Source organism: Protopterus annectens, chromosome 13.part0 (genome assembly GCF_019279795.1).
Source record: "Protopterus annectens isolate FY-2018-M chromosome 13.part0, PAN1.0, whole genome shotgun sequence".
Classification (NCBI taxonomy): domain Eukaryota; kingdom Metazoa; phylum Chordata; order Ceratodontiformes; family Protopteridae; genus Protopterus; species Protopterus annectens.
Genome location: NC_056747.1, coordinates 313559113 through 313580525, shown reverse-complemented (window position 1 = coordinate 313580525; position 21413 = coordinate 313559113). Strand labels below are relative to the sequence as shown.

At 44.2% G+C, this 21413-nt stretch overlaps 1 protein-coding gene across 1 annotated transcript in view; it reads right to left on the bottom strand.

Annotated features, from left to right (window-relative positions):
- Positions 1-21413, bottom strand: part of LOC122787284 (myeloid-derived growth factor-like) — a 341278-nt gene that overhangs the window by 279120 nt on the left and 40745 nt on the right. The window contains exon 2 of the mRNA XM_044053905.1: positions 16495-16545. Coding sequence (XP_043909840.1) covers positions 16495-16545 — 51 coding nt within the window. The remainder of the gene's footprint in view (positions 1-16494; positions 16546-21413) is intronic.

The window sequence follows — 21413 nt, the reverse complement described above, 5'->3', positions numbered from 1 at the left end:
TAAAAAAAATGCAATTAAATTAAAAATTACTAAAAACAAGTGCAGGAGGAGTCTATTAGGTAGAATGAGGTAAAGAGATGGGACTGGGGGGAGTGTCCCAGATCAAATCTAGAGTGGGGGCGGGCAACTGTAAAAGCCTCCAAATTTAAACAACAACACAGGAATAGGGAAGGTGGGATTGGGAAAACCAACACCTTCAGCAGAGATCTGAAAACCTATACAGTGAAGCAAAAATAACAGTGCACAACTCTGAAGTCAGCCAACAATGATATAAAATTAGTCAAACAACAATTATCAGTACACAACTCTGAAGTGCCAGAAAAATATACTCAGCTCTGTATACCTCCAGATAGTTTAAAGAGCACTTTTCTTGTGGGCAGCTCTCCAGGGGGAACATCTGAAGAGTACTCCTAAGAGTGGGCTCCCTGTAACAGGATGTTTTGCTGCTCCCCATGCCCGATGTTCCAGTGTAGCAGGCTGAGTCAGCTGCATACCAGAGGCGATATGGAAGTCAGGTTCCAAAGCAGAAGGGACCAACTGCAGGCTTGCGGAAGTAAGAGCCCTCTCCATCACCTGGAAGGCAAGCCCACCTGAAGAGGGATGAGAGCCCAGAACCAAGAAGGAGAGCCTTGGAACCGGGGTCACACCCTGCTCTGACGAGCTCGTCTCCAGGATTGGATCCCCAAGAGGACTCGGATCCCTCAAAACAGCCGGGAACATAGATGGCACCATAGAAAAAAATCGGCACCGAACTAGGGGTCATAGTGCAGACAGGCCAGTCATGGTTCCAGGGATTGATCAGCTCCGAATGAATCAAAGTCCACAGGGCTGGCTCTGGAAGCATGGAAAGAAGCATCACGGGAACTGAAGAAGTTGGCACCAGGATTGGCATTGGTACCAGGGGCTGCAAAGCCTGAGGGGAAGTTGAAGGAGGATGATATATTGCAGTCTGTGCAGAAAAACCCTCAGCTCCAGATGGGAGGGAGATCTTGGATGGGGTTGGCATGCCTCTGGCTGTTAGCAGCTGATTAAAAACCTCACTACATCCAGCTCAGAAAGACTCTTGGTTGAACGGGTAGATATCCCCAAAGGAGAGTCTGGCCTTTTGAGAAAGAGACTAAATTGCTGTCCAAAAAAGGGGCCGATGGATGGGGTGTATCTTGTCCTGGCTAACATTTCACTTTTCGGCATAGAGGTTGAAGGACCTGTATATCGTGATGGGAAGGGAGAGACTAGATTGGAGGAGATACTAATGTTGGTGCTGAAAGTGTGCCTGGTACTGTGGGAATTATCGGTACCGTAGCAGAAATTATGGCTGCCGGTTCTGTAGAAGGAGTTGACGGTAGAAGGAGTTGACGGTGCACAGCGTCAGGCTCTGGTGCCGAGACTGTTGATGCTGACAGTTTAGGCAATTTTGACTTCGGTTCAGTAATACTCTTAGAAGACTTCGCTTCCTTAGTACTAGGAGATGTCGGAACATAGTGGCTTCTCTTTTTAATAACTTTCCTAGGAGGCGGAGACCTCCGCCTCAAAAAGTGCCTCCGAAAAAGATGTTTTTAGCAGTCCTTTCAGTATTAATTTCTTTTTACGCACTGCTAAGGTACGAGAGCGGAATCCTTTACAGAGTTCACAAGGTGGTTGACCTGAAAGTGAGGAACTCCGAGACAGCAGACACAAGACCAATGCCCATCAGAGTTGGGCATCAGTCTTCCACATTTAAATCACACTGCCTAAATCTGATTGTCCCTTTTTTATCAAACATTATCCTCCCCCCCAAAAGACAAATTCAGTCAAAAGCAGTAAATCAAGCTAAAATAGACAAACACACAGTTCGTAAAGTCAAATCCAGTCAAAGAAAGAGCGAAATTAGAGATTTTTTTCCACAAAGAAAGGGGAGAGGAATACCAACGATGGTACGACAATTACCACAGCAGTAAGAAAGAGGGGCCTGTACCAACAATGGTACCAAGAATACCAAAAAGGTAAGAAAGGGAGAGAAAACACTCCAGAAACAACAAGGGGTAACAAACTATCAACAAGTAATAACACACAGTATCTAAGAAAACATGAGAATATTTTAGTGAAGAAATAGAAAAATAACTACTTAGCTGAGAGCTGGCTTGGCATGTCTTGTACAGTATGGGGCAAACGAGATCAGAGCAGATGAGGAGAGGGGCACTATGGGTAAGACTTAGCTCGAGAGTTTTTTGTCTGGTGCGAGCTTGTTGTATTAGCCAAGTCGGTTGTGAGGATGGAACTGAGACCCATCAATAAGAAATGAATGAAGATTAACATCAGTTGTGCATTTATTCTTCCACACAAAGTCAACTGACTATTTAAATCAGTTCTGAGTGTCTCCTGTCGTTTTTCAGTATTTTTTCTCTGTTTCTAAACTTACAGCAGTCAGTCAGTTTTGGCCAAATGCGGAAGTCATATAGAGTTTGTGAGGTTGACCCCCAGTGACAGTGGAAGTGACTGCTGCAGCTCTGGGAAGATGAATAATACTTTTTAGACCTTCAGATGCTTTTTCCACTGGCTGTTTCATTTTCCCTGTTTAATTTATATTGTATATGCACTTACAGCTGTAACTGTACCTACTACAACCAGCTCACCCAAGTCTGGTCAGTAATTAGATTCCTGCTAAGTACAGGTGCAGTGAGTTGGCCATAGATGAATAAAGCACAGAGCTGTGCACCTAGTACAATAAAAGTACCTCATAACAGCAACTAGTGATGCTACAATGTGCAACTTAGCCCACAACCACTACAAATGGCTCAACACTACCATGAAGCAGCCAACACTGTGAGGCAGAGGGACAATGCAGTAACTACAGCCCAGGTGACCAAGGTTCAATTAATGACAGTGTCTGAGGTACTGGCAAGTAAGGATGGATGTGCTCATCCCAGAAGGTGTAGGGTGTTAGTCAAAGTATTCCCTTGAGGGAGGCATGGTCCATACATATGAGCAGCCATCAGATGTAACAGCAAATGCGGGGGAAAGAAATCAAGGGGTAGGTCATAAAAGAGAAGTTCACTGGTGGAAGAATTCAGTGGTATGACCTCCCCAGGATGCCCTTAGAATCTACTTTGGCCCAAGCATTAGGCAACAGTAGCAGGTTGGTAGATCTAGCAATAGACTGGGTCACTGGGGTAAGCTGGAAAGAAGAAACCAGAAAGGGAACAAAAAATTAAATCTTATTGTGAAGCAACTTAGTCCACACCTGCTACAAAAAAAAAAGTACAGTTGTGTACCTACCATAAAAGTAGATGTTACGAGTGTATTCACTGTTGCAGTCATTACAATTGGGTTATCCTGCTGGCAGACTACCCACAGTCGGCCCGAGTTCCAAAGTCTAGGTCTGGCGTCGGATGCTGTCACCTCTTCCCTGACGTCAGTGCGCCAGGGGTATAAAAGATGCAGCCGATGCCATTTTCTTCAGTTTTTCTTGCCCCAGATGTCAGGTGCCCCAAAATTGGTAGGCTAATTTATGCCAATAAGCATGCATGCACAAAAAACAACTTCTCCTTCATCTACAAGCAAATACACCACATAGGTCCCAGCAAAGAAAAAAGGGGGATGGTGGGAGGGTAACCTAGACTGCAACAGTGAATACACTCGAACATCTACATTTATGGTAGGTACACAACTGTACTATGTTCATCGTGTTTTACTGTTGCAGTCATTACAATTGGGTTGAATCCCAAAGCTAAGGTTGGGAAGCTGGAGCTAAATAGGATTAGGAGAGGCTATAAGGCCCTGCAGAGGCAAAGCCTGCCCTGGATTTAGAGTAGAGAGGTAAGTGATAGTGCTTTGTAAAGGTATGCAGTGAACTCCAAGTTGCAGCCTCTAAGATGTCTTTGGTTGGTACTTCTCTGAGGAAGGATGGTGAAATGGCTGCTGCTCTGGTTGAATGTGGCCTAATGCCCTTAGGCACTGATTTGCCATGCTGTGAATAGCAGAAACGAATGCAATGGCCTATCCACTTAGAAATAGTCTGTTTTGAGATGGGCTTTCCTTGTGATGCTGCAGCATATGCCACTAGAAGTTGATCAGTCTTTCTGAAAGCTTTAGTTCTATCCAAGCAGAAGCATAGCTGTCTGTGAATGTCCACAGAATGCAGAATTCTCTCACCCTTATTCTGTGTGTTTGGATAAAAAGTAGGCAAATTAATTGTTTGGATAAGGGCCACAATGGACACTACCTTAGGCATAAATGTTGGGTTTGTCCTCAGCGAAACCCTTTCAGGATGGAAAATGATAAAAGGTTCCACAGCCATGAGTGCCTGCAACTCTGAGACTCTTCTAGTGGAGGTTATTGCTAGGAGCAGAGCTGTTTGCCAGGATAAGAATTTTATGTCAGCTGCAGAGGCTGGCTCAAACAGAGGCAGTGTGAGTTTTTCCAAGACATAGTTGAGGTCGCATGCAGGTACTGGTGCGCTCCTTGGAGGTCTTATGTTTTTGGCCCCTCTGAGGTACTGCCTTAGTAACAGATGAGAAAAAATAGGTGGTTCTGTGTTGTAATGAGCTGAAATGGCAGAGGCATGAATTTTAATTGATGAAAAAGAAAGGCCTTTATCCAGCATCTCAGTTAAGTATTGCAAAATCTGAGGAATATTTGGAACAATCGTGTCAATACCTTATGCTTGGTTCCAAGCACAGAATCTCTTCCATTTGTCTGCATAAGATTTTCTGGTGCTAGGCCTTCTGGCCTCCAAAATAACATCCATCACTGCTTTAGAGAGAGGTGTGTCTTGAGAGGCTATATTAACTGCCATGCCGCCAGGTTTAAGGTTTTGAGTTGGCTGTGCAGTATCTGGCTGTCTTGCTGGGTCAATAAGTGAGGAATTTGAGGTAATGTCCAGGCTGGCCAGTGAGACAAGCTCTTTAGGATTGGGTACCAGTGCTGGCGGCGCCAGTCTGGGGCAATCAGTATCATTTTTGGTTTCTCGTCTGACCTTGAGGAGTACCTTGGGGAGGAGAGGCAGAGAAGGAAAGGCATATACTGTTAGATTTTTCCAGCTGAAAGAGCATCCACTTTCCATGCTTGCTTGTGATAAGTCCTTGTGCAAAATCTTTGTAGTTGGTAGTTGTGAGGGGAGGCAAATAGGTCTATGTCCGGGAATCCCCAGGTTCTTGTTATCAAGCTGAAGACTTGTGGATCCAATTTCCACTCGTGGGGATCCATTAGGTTTCTGCTTAGTTCATCTGCCAGAGTATTTTTCCTTCCTGGCAGGAATTGTGCTTGCAGATGTACTCAGTAAGTCAATGCTGTGTGCCACAAGTTCATGGCTAGCCTGCAGAGGGGGTAGGAATGTGTGCCTCCATGCTTGTTTATGTACCACATGACTGTAGTATTGTCCATCTTTATTAGTAGTTGTCCTGGATGAAGTTGATCCTTAAAGGCTGTTAGGGCATTCTGAACAGCTAGCATCTCTTTTTGATTGATATGTAGATGCATTTGGCTTGTGGACCATGTGCCCTGAATACATCTTCCTGTCATATGGGCCCCCACAGGCGTAATCTGATGCATCTGTTGTCAATGTCTGCCTGGCTGTGGGTAAGGTGAATGGCTGTCCCGTGTTGTGGTGACAGGCTTTTGCCCACCATCGAAACTCCTGTTGCAGGCAGGGAATGATGGTAATTATTGTTTCCAGGCTGTGGTAATGTTGAGTCCAAACACTTTTTAGATACCATTGAAGTTTCCTCATATGCAGTCTTGCATATGGAATTAGCAGAATGCAGGATGCCATGAAACCCAAGGCCTGCAGAATTTTTCTTGCAGATAACTGGGTCTTTGTTGCCAACATTTTGAAATAAGTATTCAGTTTTCTGTTTGTCTGGCATGAGATAAGCCATCTGGGCAGTTGTATTTAAGCTTGCACCCAGGAATATTATCTCTTGAGAGGGTATGAGTTTTGATTTCTTCTCATTTACTGTGTACCCTAGACTTGTCAGTAATCTTTTTACAAACGCCATATGCTGTAGTAGAATGTCTTTGTTCTCCGCTTGAATAAGGCAGTCGTCCAAGTAAGGATATACTTGTATTCGTCTTTGTCTGCAAAATGCAATTACTGGTGCCAGGCACTTTGTGAAGACCCTGGGTGCAGTAGATAAGCCAAAGGGCAGTGCAGAGAATTGGTAGTGCATTGAGCCAACTTTGAATCTGAGGTATTTTCTGCATATTTGTCTGATTGGGACATGCAGATATGCCTCTTTTAGATCTAAAGTCACAAACCAAGCCTTCTTGCCGAACATGGGCAGAAGCTGCTGTAGTCAACATTTTGAATTTTGGAATATCCAGATATGTGTTTAGAATAGAGAGGTCCAGTACTGGTCTCCAGGCTTTGTCTTTTCTGGGTACCAAGAACAGTCTTGAATAGAATCCCTGACCCTGCTCTTGTTCTGATACTTGTTGAATGGCCCTCATGTCCATGAAGGATGAAACTTGTTTTTGTGCCTCTGCCCATTGATTGCTTGGCAGGCCTGGCATACCATTTTGCCTTGGCAGGGTGTGAAAGTGGAACCTGTAGCCTTGTGAAACTATATTTAGAACCCAATTGTCCTGGGTGATCATGTGCCATTTTTGTGAAAAAAAGTGCTAGCTTTCCCCCCAAAGGGGCTGTCAAAAGATAAGTGCTTGGTGCTGGAAGTGGAAAGTCATTGAGACTGTTTCCTGAATGTCTGTGATTTTTCCTCTCCGCTCTTGGGAGGAAGTAGCGCCCCATTGTTTAGGCCTGTATGAGCCTTGGGGCTGTGATCTGCCTCTGGGGCATCTGTATCTGCCCCCTTTGTGGTCTGACACTGGAAAGGACCAATTTTTTGTAGGCCAGTTCCTGCTAAATCTGGGAGGCTGTACCTGCAAGAAATCCTTGACTGTTTGCATAGATTTAGCTTTGTCCTCCAATTTTCTTCAACACCTCTTCTGCTTTAGCATCAAACAAAGTATCATGCTGTAAAGAGGCGTCTAATAGTTTTGCTTTAACATGATCCGGCAAATTTTGTTCTTTTAACCAAGCATGCCTCCTAATGACAGAACCTGTAACAGCGGCCCTGCAGGAGGCCTCAACAGAATCAAAACCACATTGCAAAGTATGCTTTCCAACTTGTTCAGCTGCATGCAATAAATCCTGCATTTCTTTATTGTCTGCACATTCTGCATTTGCTAGCATTTTCTGTTTAAGCAAAGATACAAGATATTGCTGATACGTAAGCATATGAAATTGGCAATTTAAGGCTTTTACAGCCAAGGTAGCAGAGGTATAAATCTTTTTGCCCCATCTGTCTAGGGCCCTAGAATCCCTATCACAGGGGATAGGGTTTTTTGCAGTAGAAGCCTTGACCCCTTTGGGACCCTGAGAGATGGTTTCTGGGTCAGCTGCAGGGTTCTTATAGAGAAATTTATGTGAATCAGGAACCCTGTAGTATCTGTCTGACTTAACAGGGGCTGGTGGTAAAGAGTCTGGAGAAAGACTGGATTCTGAAAATACATCTACAATGTCTAAAACAGGTGGGATAGCAAGGGGCCTGTGCTGGGGCAATAAAAGGAAATCTCTGAGCCTTTTCTTGGATTCGGAGTAGTCTTGGCTCTCCCAGTGGAAATGCTCCCTCACAGTATGCAGTGTTTCCCCAAAAGAATAATCCTCAGGAGGAAAGGCTGAAGGGATAGATTCTTCAGCATCAAAATCCTCATAGGGAGGAATTGAGTAATCCTGATCAGAGGAAATGGAAACCTGGTCTGAAGATTCATATTCTAACTCTTGCCTAGGCCTCTTTTCAGGAGGGGGATGGGAACCCCTGATCAAAGTAATAAGGTCTTCGGCCATTTTAAGCATCTGCTTTTAAGGCATGGAGGCCTATCCAGGTGAATGCTGTATTTGTTTCTTTGTCTTTAGAGCTGCTTTAGTCTTTGTCTTTGTAACTGAAGTAGGTTTCACATATAACTGTGTAGGCCTGAAAACACCCTCAGAAGCCGATGCCTGCTCAGTGGCTCCAGACCCATCTGAGGGAATAGTTTTCGAGTGTCCAATACCTTGAGTTTCCAGAGGCCCAGTCGGCTCCACGTGGCAGTCGGAGTGGCCTGTGGCTCTGAGGTAGCGGGCGTCAGGTGCTGTGAAAGCGCCTCACTGAGAACCGGCGAACCAGCGACAGGCCTAGAAGAAGCCTCGTTGGTTTTGGATCTCGGATGCCGGTCCTTTTCTTTTCGTTTTTTGTAAACTCCAGTAGTCGGCTGATCTGACGGTATTATATAATTAAATCTTCTGCCAAAGTAATGGAATGCAAAATCGTACCGACGCTTAATAGTGCGTTGGTTAAATCTAGCACAAAACCGAGAACTAGCAATGTTATGGTCAGGGCCTAGGCAAGGAATACAGTAAGAATGAAAATCCTTATGAGGTATTTGCTTCCCAGAAGAAATACAGTTATTAACTTTTTCTGACATTGGTCTGGAGCAAGAAAAAAGTTTCCCCAACGGGGTACTTAGCTTTAATGAAGACTTCGGATCTGAAATTCGAATTTGAAAACTTCAGGAGTCGGCCGACCGGCACTTGCGAACTGCTTTTGCTTCGGGCACCGCACGGCAAGAAAGACTGCAGAAAATGGCGTTGGCTGCATCTTTTATACCCCCTGGCACACTGACGTCAGGGAAGAGGTGACAGCAACCGATGCCGGACCTAGACTTTGGAACTCAGGCCAACTGCGGGTAGCCTGCCAGCAGGATAACCCAATTGTAATGACTGCAACAGTGAAACATGATGAACATCTCCAAAGCTGTGCTATCAGTCACATATAAACCACAGTTATGCATTATGCATTTACTTAAACAGGCATACATGTATAACTGCATCACCTACACCAAACCAATTAGTAGCTATTTCAGTAAATAAATAATTTACAGAGATTTGCAATATTTAAATAAATCAAGTTTTACTTCCCATTGGACAATATGGAAGTTTAGCCTAGTTATTTTCCTTCTGTTGCTAGACTCGCAGCATTACATATGCTAAACCAATGTAGAAACAGCATTATGCTCACAGATAATGAACTCCTACTAAATACAAATAACTATGTTTGTGAGAGGTACAAATATTCATCATTGATTAAACCAACTACAGAATACAATGCTCCCTTTGGAATGTACCTTACCAAACAGTTGGACATATCCCAGAGGTTCCTAGCAAACAGGAATATTGGCTTACAATTAAGATATCAGAAAACAGTAGAAGCATTGCTAATCTTTTCTGCATTTTACAGGCTACTCTAACAAGACCTATGCTTTGCCTCCCAAGCAAACAGTGGACCCAGCAGTCCAGCAGCTCTTGCACCTTCATAAATCAAGCAGTCCCACATACACCAAAACAAGGAATCTAAACCTACTTCAGCAGATCAGTACAACAAGCCTCTAGAATTAACAACTCTGTGGATAAAGTAGTGTGATATACTCTTTCTTCAAATGATACCTTGGTAATTGGATGAGTATTCATAAATCCACTCTAAGCATGACTGGCATAGTGTTCCTCAAAAAAGGAATTGCAGTCTAGGGTGAGAACTGGAAGAAGCAGTAGCTTGGGAACTGGCCAGATGTAATAGCTGCAAGAACTCAACAGCCCTGAATTTTCTATAATTTCTAGGGTTTCCAGATCAACTTCTGAAAGTAAGAAAGGCTATCCTGCCTAGTCAGTCTACGTTACTCTCCTTAACTGCATCCAGCCTAACTGCAACAGATGCAACATGCAGAAATCTTCCTGTCAAGAAAAGAAATGAAAAACCTAGGGCATTTAGACATGCGAGTTTGAGGAGAGGCAAAAGAAATCTGAAGAATCAATGAGACTAGCAGCTCCTATGCATTAGGAAAACAGCTAAAGCCTAGGAAAGTTTCAAGAGCTGAGCAGACTCAAACCCGATTTATGGTTCAAGGTCTGAAAGAAGATGGACAAGATAATGTCAGATCATTTATTATAACTGCCGGTGCAGTGGTGCAGCAGTAGAGTTGTCACCTCACAGCAAGAGGTTCCCTGGTTCGATTCTCGGCTGGGGTGCCTTCTGTGTGGAGTCAGCATGCCCTCCCTGCATTCATGTGGGTTTCCTTAGGGTACTCTGGTTTCCTCCCACGTTACAAAGACATACATCTGGAGCGTTTCTCCCTGGGCCTCCGCTGAAAATTGGCTTCGTTCCAAGTCAGACTTTCCTGTTTAACAAATGTTAATTAAATAAATAAATAAATAAACTGGCACTATAGCTTTCAGGTATAACTTGTTATTCACAATGACTTGGTATTGTAATAACCTGAGAGAGAAGTTATATACTCACCATAACGTTCCATCTGAGTAGTTGTTCTTCATTTGTCTTCAACCTGTGGGTCCATGGATCCGTATTGGTTCCGACTCGGCCGCATATCCAGCATCTGATCCAAGCTCAAAGCTCCTCCCCTTAACCATAATGCCCCTCTCTCCTTCTTCCCTTCAGATCTAGTTTGCTGTCCAATCCATTACTCACACTCAACCCCAACAGGACCTTGTCACTACCAGGAAAAAATTCCTGAGCAAGAGAGGACATGATAAAAAAGGCACTCCGATGGTGTCCACCTTCTATACTTATATAGCCAACAAACAGCTCAGACAAGGCCGGGGAAGGAGGGGGGACAGTCAAAGACAAATGAAGAACAACTACTCAGATGGAAAGTTATGGTGAGTACATAACTTATTTATCTGAAGTAGTTGTCTTCATTTGATCTTCAACCTGTGGGACAGAGTCCCCAGCTATTAGACACCTGGGAGGCCCTCATTTAAGGATATTCTGGAGCACAGCGGAGCCAAAGGATGCCCTGTTCCTGGTTACGATGTCCAACTTATAATGTGAAGTGAAGGTACGAGATGAGGACCAAGGAGCTGCAGAACAAATATTGTCCAATGAGATTCTGGACACCTGGGAGGCCCTCATTTAAGGATATTCCGGAGCACAGCAGAGCCAAAGGATGCCCTGTTCCTGGATACGATGTCCAACGTATAATGTGAAGTGAAGGTATGAGATGAGGACTAAGTAGCTGCAGAACAAATATTGTCCAATGAGATTCTGGACCAAAAAGCCGCAAAAGTGGCCATAGAATGTGCTTTCACCTGGTCTGGCGGGGAAACCCCCCTGACAGAACACGCCCGAATTATACATTGGGAAATCCAACGGGCAATAGTAAATTTGGAGATTTGTTTCCATAAAAAGGCTTTGGAGTAAGAAATGAAAAGCTGGTCAGATTTACAAAATGCTTTTGTCCTTTGTAAACAGAAATGCAACTGTCTGTGTACATCCAACAAATACAATTTATAGTCTCCCTTATTTTGAAAATTTGGAAAGAAGGCTGGGAAGTTGATCATCTGATTAATGTTGGCCTCTGAAGCTACTTTAGGAAGAAAGAATGGATTAGTGCGCAAAGACACCCTGTCCTTATGAAAGATCATATAACAAGACTTTGATCGAAAGGGCTTGAAGTTCCAACACTCTCCTGGCAGAAGTAATGGCAACGAAGAACACAGTCTTCTAGGACAAAAACTGCAGATCCACAGAAGCCACAGATTCAAAGGGGGGGCAAAACTAAAGCCTGAAGCACTAATGTAAGATCCCACTGTGGTGTAGGATCCTTCACCGGAGGTCTTAGAAAAAAAGCACCTTTGAAGAAAGTCTTGCAAAGCTTTGAAGATGCCAGAAAAGCCGTATTTTCCCCCAGATGAAAGTTAGAGATTGCAGCCAGTTGAACTTTGACTGTGGACAAACTGGTGCCTTGTTTTAAAATCCCCAATAAGAATTCCAACACTGCAGAAACTGGAGCCGTGAATGGATCCAATGCATGCTGTGAAGCCCACGCAGAAAAACATTTCCACTTGCTATAGTATACCTTCCTGGTAGAAGACTTATGAGCCACCACCAGAATTCATTTGATGGAAGAAGATAACATCGGGAGTCCTGATAATCATACTGGAGCAACCAAGCAGTGAGCTTCAGACTGTCCAGGTCTTGGTTGGGAATCCCTGAGGAATGAGAAATGAGATCCGGAACTGGATCCAAAGTCCATGGTGGAGCCACCAGATGAGACAAGAGAGAGGGAAACCAGACTTGGCGAGGCCAGAATGGGGCAATGAGGATCACGAAGCTCCCCACCCTGCAAGCTTTCTGAAGAAATTTTGGTATCAAGGGTAGAGGAGGATAACCATACAGAAGACCAGGAGGCCAAGCATAAGTCAGAGTATCTCTGGGGATTTCTCCTTGAAGGGGATTCAGTGCTAAGAACTCGCTGCATTTCACTTTGGAAGGAGAGGTGAATAGATCGCAGCAAGGCTGACCCCACTTGTGAAATATCTGTTCTGCTACTGAAGGATTCAGAGACCACATGTAAGGCATCAGGATAGACCTGCTGAGCCTGTCCGCTAGAATGTTGGCCCTCCCCAGAATGTGCATTGCCACCAGAAAACAAGCCGGTGGAGATCGCCCATTCCCACACTCTCATGGCTTTGCGACAAAGATAAGATCTGGTTCCCTCCTATTTGTTGATGTACCAGACCACCAACATACTGTCTGTCTAGATAGCAATCATTCCTGAGGGAAGATGAGCATGGAGAGCCTGCAACGCGAGAAGCGCCACCCTCATCTCCAGGACGCTGATATGCAAACTGGTCTCGTAGGGGGACCACGTGCCTTGAACTGTCCTTCCCGAGCACCCCCACCCCAGCTGGGAGGCCTCTGTAGTCAATGTGGCCTTGAGGAATGACGGGAGAAAAGGGCATCCCTGGACCAGGTCCAGGGGATGAATCCACCACCAAAGAGAGTCCCTGCACACTCAAAAAAAATTCGAACAGGATGAGAAAATGGGAGACCTAACAGGGACCATTGTACGGAGAGAGTCCATCGAAGGATCCGCATATGAAGAAGTGGCAAGGGTAAAAGACTGATCATAACCACCATGGACCCCAACACCCATAGCACTACTACTGTCGTCAGAGAGTGAGTTTTGAAGAACGTAAAGAACAAGAAGCTTCAGACTACGTACCCTGTCTGGAGTAAGGAAAGCTCTTGTCTGAATTGTGTCTAACCGAGCCCCAATGAAGTCTAAGGTCTGAAGTGGGGCCAGAGATAATTTGCCAAGATTGATGATATCGTCTAACCTCTGGGCTAGTAGAAGAAAGAAGTCCCTTGCTTGACAAAGCTGATGCTTGAAAGGGGCAGCGAGGAGACAATCATCCTGGTAGGGAAATACCTGAATGACTTGGAGTCTCAGGTGAGCTGCTACTACTACCATCACTTTGGTAAACACCCTGGGGGCTGTGGCGAGACCAAAGGGGAGCTCTCTGAACTGATAATGACTGGCCCCTAGCCGGAAGCAAAGACACCTCTGAGATAGTCTGTCCACCTTGATATGAAATAGAGCACATCCAATTGTTCTCCTGCAGGAAAGGTAGGATAGACTGAAGAGTGACCATCCAGAATTTCTTCTTGGCCAGTGACAGGTTCAAGGTGGATAGATCCAGAATTGGTCTTGGGTCCCCTGTCTTCTTTGGCACTAAAAAGAACCTGGAATAAATGCCTAATCTGGACTGATCTTGGGGGACGTGTTGGATGACCTGTTTTTGTAGCAGCTTTGCCGTTTCCAGTGCTGCATCCTCCCTGTGTGTGGGTGGAACATCTGGGAGGTGGTTAGAGGAATGGGATTGAATAACCTATGGATATAATCCGCAACACCCAACGATCTGTAGTGATGGACATCCCCTCCAGAGACGAGCAGTCTGACAACTCTTCAGCTCTGCTGCGTGAGTCTGTCCGAGAAAGGTTCTCAAGACCCGTAATTTCTCGGGCCCCCTCTGCCTCCAGGGTGACATCTATCGTATCCCCCTCTGCCACTGGAGGAAGGCGAGTCGTGAATGTCTCGGGGAAAAGTATTTTCGGAACCACATCATCTTGGTCCCTCACCGATTCCTTAAAAAGGATCATTGAGGAGCGGAGAAGCGGATCCCGATGGCAGACAAGAGTCTTCCCGTCCTTCTCACTCTGAAGTAAAGTCTCACATACCGACTTTCCAAACAGGGAAGAACTATCAAATGGGGCATTGATAAATGACATCTTAAAAGGTTCCGAGAACGGACACAGCTGGAGCCAGGCATTTCGCCTAATGGCAACGCATGCAGCAGCTGCTCTAGTGGCTCCCTCGATGGCATTGGAGAGAAGATGCATAAAAATGTTCATGACTGACTTCAGAGTGGCCATACAAGCAGAACACAACTTCTTGTCCTCTGCTGACATGGACTCAGGGGTCGACTCACTGATCTCCTTCACTAGGTCTTGCTGCAGCCGAATCACATGTGCCATGTAATTCAGCGGTCTTACAGAAAAACTCACTGAAGCATACACCTGCTTCCCAAAGTGGTCCATCGCCTTTGACTCTCGGTCCAGAGGATGAACCGTAGAGCTCTCCTGGGAGATCTCTTTCCTAGTGGCAGCTGCCACCAGCATAGCATCAACCAGGGACCCCTTATTCCAGTGAGAACTATTTGAAGGGGGGGCACAAAGCTTTATCCAGGTGTTTGGGGATGGGCTCCACCGTGTCCAGTTCCTTCCATGCCAGAGCTGTTATCAGGTCCATTAAATGATCTTTGGGAGGGGACAACCAGGAAGTAGAGGGCCCTGCGCCAAATGCCTCGAGGTACACCAATTTGTCTGAGATAGGTTTCCGGGCAGACCTCCCCCCCTCGCTGGTGGAGGAGTTCCATGATGTCTCCAAAGGAGACATCCTCGGAGGGTGACCAGGGGGAACCTTCCCCTTCCTCCAAATCGGTGTCTTCAGTGAGAGATTCCGGTGGGGAGTCTAAGTGCCTCCTTTTGCATGTACATTTGCGAGGGATCTCCTCAGTGGGGATCGCTGGGGAGGACACGCCAACGTCTTGCTGTTCCCAAGCGGGAACTTCCTGAGGCAAAGTGGTGGCAGGCTGTTCCCAAGATGGCAGGATGGCCAGAACCATACCCAAAACATACGGAGTCAGGGCGGAGTTACAGGACGAGCTGGACAAGGGTCTAGATGAAATCAACAGAACCCTCTCCATCACATCGAAAGCTGAAGGGGAACAGACATCCTGAGAAGGGCCAATAGGAGCTATCACCCTCTGACCCGACAGGAGAGCCAGAGCCAAGCCTCCAAGCACCAAGATACGGAGAGGAAGGCTGCATTCCTACACACTCAGAGCCCACACCAACCCCTCGGATTCGACATTGAAGTTATGGCTCCGAGAGCTGGTACTGTCAAGCTCTTACCCCCTCGACCCTGAGAGTCCTCGGATTCAAGGGTTCCAAAACCGAATGTTGGATCAGAGAAGGAGTAATCAGGGTGAAAAAGGGCTGCATGCTCCCTGCTCCAGAGGGAGAGGGGGCAGGCAAGACACCCATCTGAATTTGGGTGCGGATAAATTTCCACATCATACTGTCCATCTCTGCTTCACTAAGGCTCTGGCTGGAGTGGGAGGAGGAGGCAACACACACCGGCCTGGAAGGGAGGTGAGGAGAAGCCTACATCACCGACCCAGCTCCAGGCAGAAACAGAGAGAACGGAGCCAAGGAGACTCCATTCTTGGAGCCGACTTAGATTTAGGAGGAGGGCTGGTCGGAGCCGATTGATCGCTTTTTCGGCCTGTCCTCCTTTGAGGATTTCTCTTCATCCTTGGACCTCTTGGAGGGAGTTTGAGTCTCTGAAGCTGGGGAGGTAGTAGAAGCCAGGGGCACAGAGACTCGAGTCCTGAAAGAGGGAAGAAGGCCCTTAAGTATTAGTTTATCTCTCCTGTCCTTCAGTGCCCGGGGATTAAACCCGGCACAGATGGAGCAGGAGGGTCTGAAGATGGGCCACCCCCAGCCACACTACGCACAGAGAGTGTGGCCATCAGCTGGAGAAAGCTTGTGGCCACACTCTGCACACTTTTGGAACCCTGGCTTGGGAGTATCAGACATCTCCCCAAAGCAGGGCCAGCACACGCACAAGCACTCAAACCACACACGCTAAGAGAAAGAGAAAAGTTTTTTTTGTTTTTTTTTTTTTTTTTTTTTGACCATGCAAAAAAGGTAGAAAGTAGAGAGAGAGAGAGAGAGTAGCTTGACAGAAAAAAAATGTAACCTCCAAAAATTAAGACTTACCCACTTGTAATGCAGACAGTTCAGACCACAATGCGGACTTTGCAGGCAGCAAACGAGATCTGAAGGGATGAAGGAGACAAGGGCATTACGGGTAAGGGGAGGAGCTTTGAGCTCGGATCAGATCCTGGACATGAGTCAGATCCGATACAGATCCATGGACCCACAGGTTGAAGATCAAATGAAGACAACTACTTCAAATCTACATTTAACTTGCACACAAGTTTTTCTCACTGTGAAAATGGCACAGACCTAGTTAAACCTTCCCAGGCAGCAAAAAATAGATAGCTAGATCTATACACACACAGGTACACAAACTTACAAATAAGCAAGCAATACTCACCTCATTAGTTCCTCCCTGAGATGCATAGGTAAACACACATGTATACTCGCCCTACATTTAAAAAAAAAAAAAAAATTAATTAATCTGCCATAAACAAAGCAGTTCCTTTCAGTAGATTTTTCTACTTACAAGTTCAAGAAAAAAATATTTCTATTTATTTATTCACTAGCGTCTTGAACACATTTTTTAAGCCGGAAACAAATACAAAACAAACAAATCCATCCATAACATTTAATCACTGGCATAGTAAAGTCAAGATAGCACCTTGTCCCTCCAAAGACAGGCATAGGCATTTTCCAAATCATCATCTGTGCAAAATATAAAGATAATGAACTTTTAATCAATGTTTAGTTCAGTAATTGGTCAGATAATCACTTGGATCAGCTGCTAATGCCATCAAAGAATGCTTAAGCAATGGGTTTATGTCCCAGTCAATGACACTTTTTTTCTCTTTGTTTTAAAACAAAACATGGTATGGATTTTTTTTTTTATAAATTACTCCTTTCACTTACTTTGATTACTTTAAAAAGTCTGGTAAAAGGACCTCAGCTGTGTGTACCTTCTGTTACATTACCCAATATTAGCTGGTTTTAGCCAAATCATGATAGGAAAACAGATTTTTCAATGTGACTCAACATCATTGGATAGTGTCTCAAAAACCTCTTCTACCAGCATTTATGAAACATTCTACTGCACAGCACTGCTGACGCATTCACATCAGCAGCCATTGAGCTGGCAAAGGTATTCCACTAAAGTACACCAGCTGGAACACTGACTGAAATGCTTACTCCAAGTCAGACTCACTGGCTTTTGTTGAGCTGTAATTTAGCCTATTCCATCCAGGCATAGAGAGTTATCAGATGTACCTGTTTGTTGACATTACCATCAATGTCCTCGCCTAAACCGGAACAGCCAGTCCAAACTCAGTCAAGAGAAATCCAAACTTATTTTTTAATCAGCTATGCAACACTACTCTATACAGGGTTTAAATATAGTCCAAAGCCTCTCCAGAGTACTCAATGATACGGCAACAACATACAAAACCAGTTCACTGGTAAAGCCACTAGGCATTTACCTGCAAGATCAACATCCCACATCACCAAAGGGTTAATGGTATCCAAAATTCCAAATGCTTAAGTACTCTAATGCAGGCCAGGAGTCAATATTGTACACCTCTCATAAAGGCTCAAACATCAGTACACACCAGTGCTTCCAGCTAACAAGTTACAAGATACTTGTCATATAGCCTATAAATCATGCAACATGAAAACTACCGTAGTTAACTGACGCGCTTGTCCCACCCAAGTAAGATACAAGGATTACCAACAGGTGAGAGACAGAGAGCGTATGCGCGAGAGAGGAAAATGAACACCATTCCAGTCTCCAAAAGAGGGCTAATCTAGTCACCAAGGAGAGCCCTCCACCCTTACCTAAAAAAAGAAAAGTGGCAGCAGTCCGTAGATATGCTAAGAATTAGTTTGACGGCAACTTGCACATACAAAAAAAAAAAATACATCAAATTAAATTTTTATTACAGGAAAAATTCATGCATCGACTCTGCAGGAACAACATAAACTACATACATGGTCTCATGCTTTCTTCGTATTAGCAATGGAGCAAGAAACACAATTTCAAAGGTACCACTCCAGAACACAAGAAAAACAAAATGAAAATACATAAAATGACTTAAAAACTATTACAAAACAGCATTTTTGTTTCATTTTTCATTGTGATGTTAGTCAGACTATTTCTAATAAAAACACAGAAAACCTGTAAAACAGAGTACAACGCATTATAAATGTACAAATATACAATAAAACAAAGATAATAAAAAACTATGATAAATAACTACAGCTGTAGTGTCTGAGCTGTTATTTGGACAAAGCTGATGCAGACTGTTTAAGGGATTTCCACAGATGTATGCTGTCACCTCTCACTCGTGTGGTGGTGAAGTAGCCTCAGGAGACAAGTCACTGGATTTCCCTAACTTTAGAAGGCCATGGTGCCTTCAGAATGTACTCCATTGTTGTTGTGTCTTTTGGCTTTTCCCGGTTAGGGGTCACCACAGCGGAACTCCGGTCCGTTAATGATCGGCGGTGGATTTTTACGTGCAGAGTTGCCAGCCCTGATGCACAGCCTTCAACGAAGGCACACCCATTCATGCATGTCTCCACACAGAAGACGCTCTAACTGGGAACTGAACAGGACAACGTCTTACTGTGAGGCAACAACGCTACCGCGGCACCACTACCACAGTACAAGTCCTGCATCTCACCGTGGTTTCATCAATGTACCCTGCACTTCTTCACATACGTGCGTGATGAGACTTAGTTTAATATTTCCAGGATCAGACAGAACATGATTCCATACAAGTCTATGGAGGTTCAATAAAGCATTTTCTTTAATATCTTACAACACATAAATAAAATAACTTGTTTAGGGAGATCATCTCAAAAGGGCTTCAACATGGCATGACATTTAATATCTTATTACCAGATAAAGTTAAAGTTAAAGCATTTAAAAGTTTAATTAAACCACTCCAGCTAATTACCATGATCTGGGAACGCACACAGACAGTTGCCTTACCTTCAACCACCACACGTCCACAGGAGGTGAGGAAATTCTTTCATGCTGCAGAAGGTCTACGAAAGGGCATGGCGTCTAGGTCCAAAGAGGTCATTATCCTCCTGTACTCCACCCTTACCCAACACACCATAGAGTACAATGCTCCTTTCAATATGTACCTGACTAGGCATATGCAGCAAATTAAGTGACTTCAGAGGTTGCTTACAAAAAGGATACAAGGCGTAACAAACCTGCCTCCTGCAGAATGCCTTAAAGCCCCTTCCCTCTACTTACTCAGTCTCCTACAGACTGCCGAGGGGTGATTTATGCCCGGCTTACAAGACATCCGCAAGCCCCACACTTATGAATTTCCTACATATTCGTAAGTCAAAGAGTACAAGAAATACAAGGTCTAGAGACCGGAATTTTGTCTGCGACACACAGAACATGCTGGAGAGAAAGATGGGTCCCAGAGACTGCCCTTTCTATGGAACAGGCTTCCCATCCCTGTGAAGCAGAGACTGTCTATCACCCAGTTTAAAACACAACCTTGACCAGTGGATGGGGAATAGAAAATTTACACTGGGCCTGGAACCCATGTCCCTTATGGACAGAGGTAGCTTATAAACGCCTGGCCTTCAATAGCCCTATTTCTATACAGGTCATCATTGTTCTTTCAAGAAAGTTGTCTAGGCTTAGAAAGATCCCCTCTCCCAGGTAGTTAGCCTAGTAACGATCAATGAATTTATGAATAAAATGATTTATTAGTCAAGCTGTTAAATGCGTCTGTCATTATCTGGTCACTATTAACCCTCAAATATCGTTAAAATCTCACTGATTTGAGTGGAGGATGGCATCATGCAATACTAATCCCTAGATAACATCACATGATTCAATTAAGGAAAAAGGGGGCTACGAAGCATATCTTAAACCTCCATTATTTTTCTCAACAATGTGAGATCCACCGTTTTGTGGATGAGAACAGAAACTTCAGTGCTGAGTAGCTGCCTGATTAGAAAATCCCTTTATGAGGGAACATTGCACTTTAGAGAACAGGCAAAAGGTACACTGCCACCTGCTGGGAAATGAATGCTCTCCAAATGGGTGTTTTGTTTGTTTGTGTCTTTCGGCTTTTCCCGGTTAGGGGTCGCCACAGCAGAACTCCGGTCCGCTAATGATTGGCAGTTGATTTTTACATACCGGCTTGCCAGGCCTGACGCACAACCTTCAACGAAGGCAAGCCCATTCACGCATGTCTCCACGCAGAAGATGCCCTAGCTGAAGTCCTTTGCCTCTGGGCAGCAAATTAAGCTGGTGAGATTCTCTTACAAAACATAAACATCCAATATTTTTATGCTGACTAAACATGGCTTTGCTGCTCAGCATGCACAAAGTATTAAAATAAATACATAAATAACAGGCATGTTGCATGTCAGTGTGTTTGTGTGTCTGCATGCCCAGCTGAGGGAAAGTTAGGGAGACAGAAACAGTGTACCTCTCAAGTTCTTTCAGCTGCAAAAGGCAGTCCATCAGCATGAGTTGTCCAAACAATAAGAAATATGAAACCCTAATGTCTGTCATTATTGACTGTAATCTGCAGCGATTTATCTGCTAATCAAACACTTTGTGAAGGACAAGGAAAAACTATGCCACAAAATCAGGACAGTTGAGAAGTATGGGGGGGTGCAATGCTTTACATTATATGATTTTTTTTTTAATTCATCGGATCACAATGAGACATCCGAGGGCTGTAACTGTAGAGTGAGCAGTTAAGTAGTTGTGTCTCTGTGCAAGCAGACATTAAATATTTACATAAAACTTATATTTTGGATTATATATGCTACACCAAATTTGAATCACTACATCGAGGAACTATTTAACATCAAAAATACTGTGCAAGCAGACATTAAATATTTATATAAAACATATTTTAGATTATATATGCTACACCAAATTTGAATCACTACACCGAGGAACTATTTAACATCAAAAATATAAAAAAGTATACATTAATAAAATGATTTAACTGCTATCTCATTCTCCAAGTGCAATAATGTCCTCCAGGTTGGGCATTAAAAGAAAAATAATTCCCTTCCAGGGGTGGTAAGGCCGTCAGTATTTTGGAAGCCACAAAACCCAGCTGTTTGGCTTCATAAAAAAATATGCCAGTTTAAAACTATCAAACTCCTGTACCTGCCATGATCACCCTAAATGCATTGGTAAAAAGTGTCCAAGTATTCGTATCCTTTTCTAAATTTCATTTGTACTGTAAATCAAGTTGTATACACATGCCTTAACAGCAAGTCTATTGACTACACTTACTATCTTAAAGTCATTTTCTACAAATAAAGAAC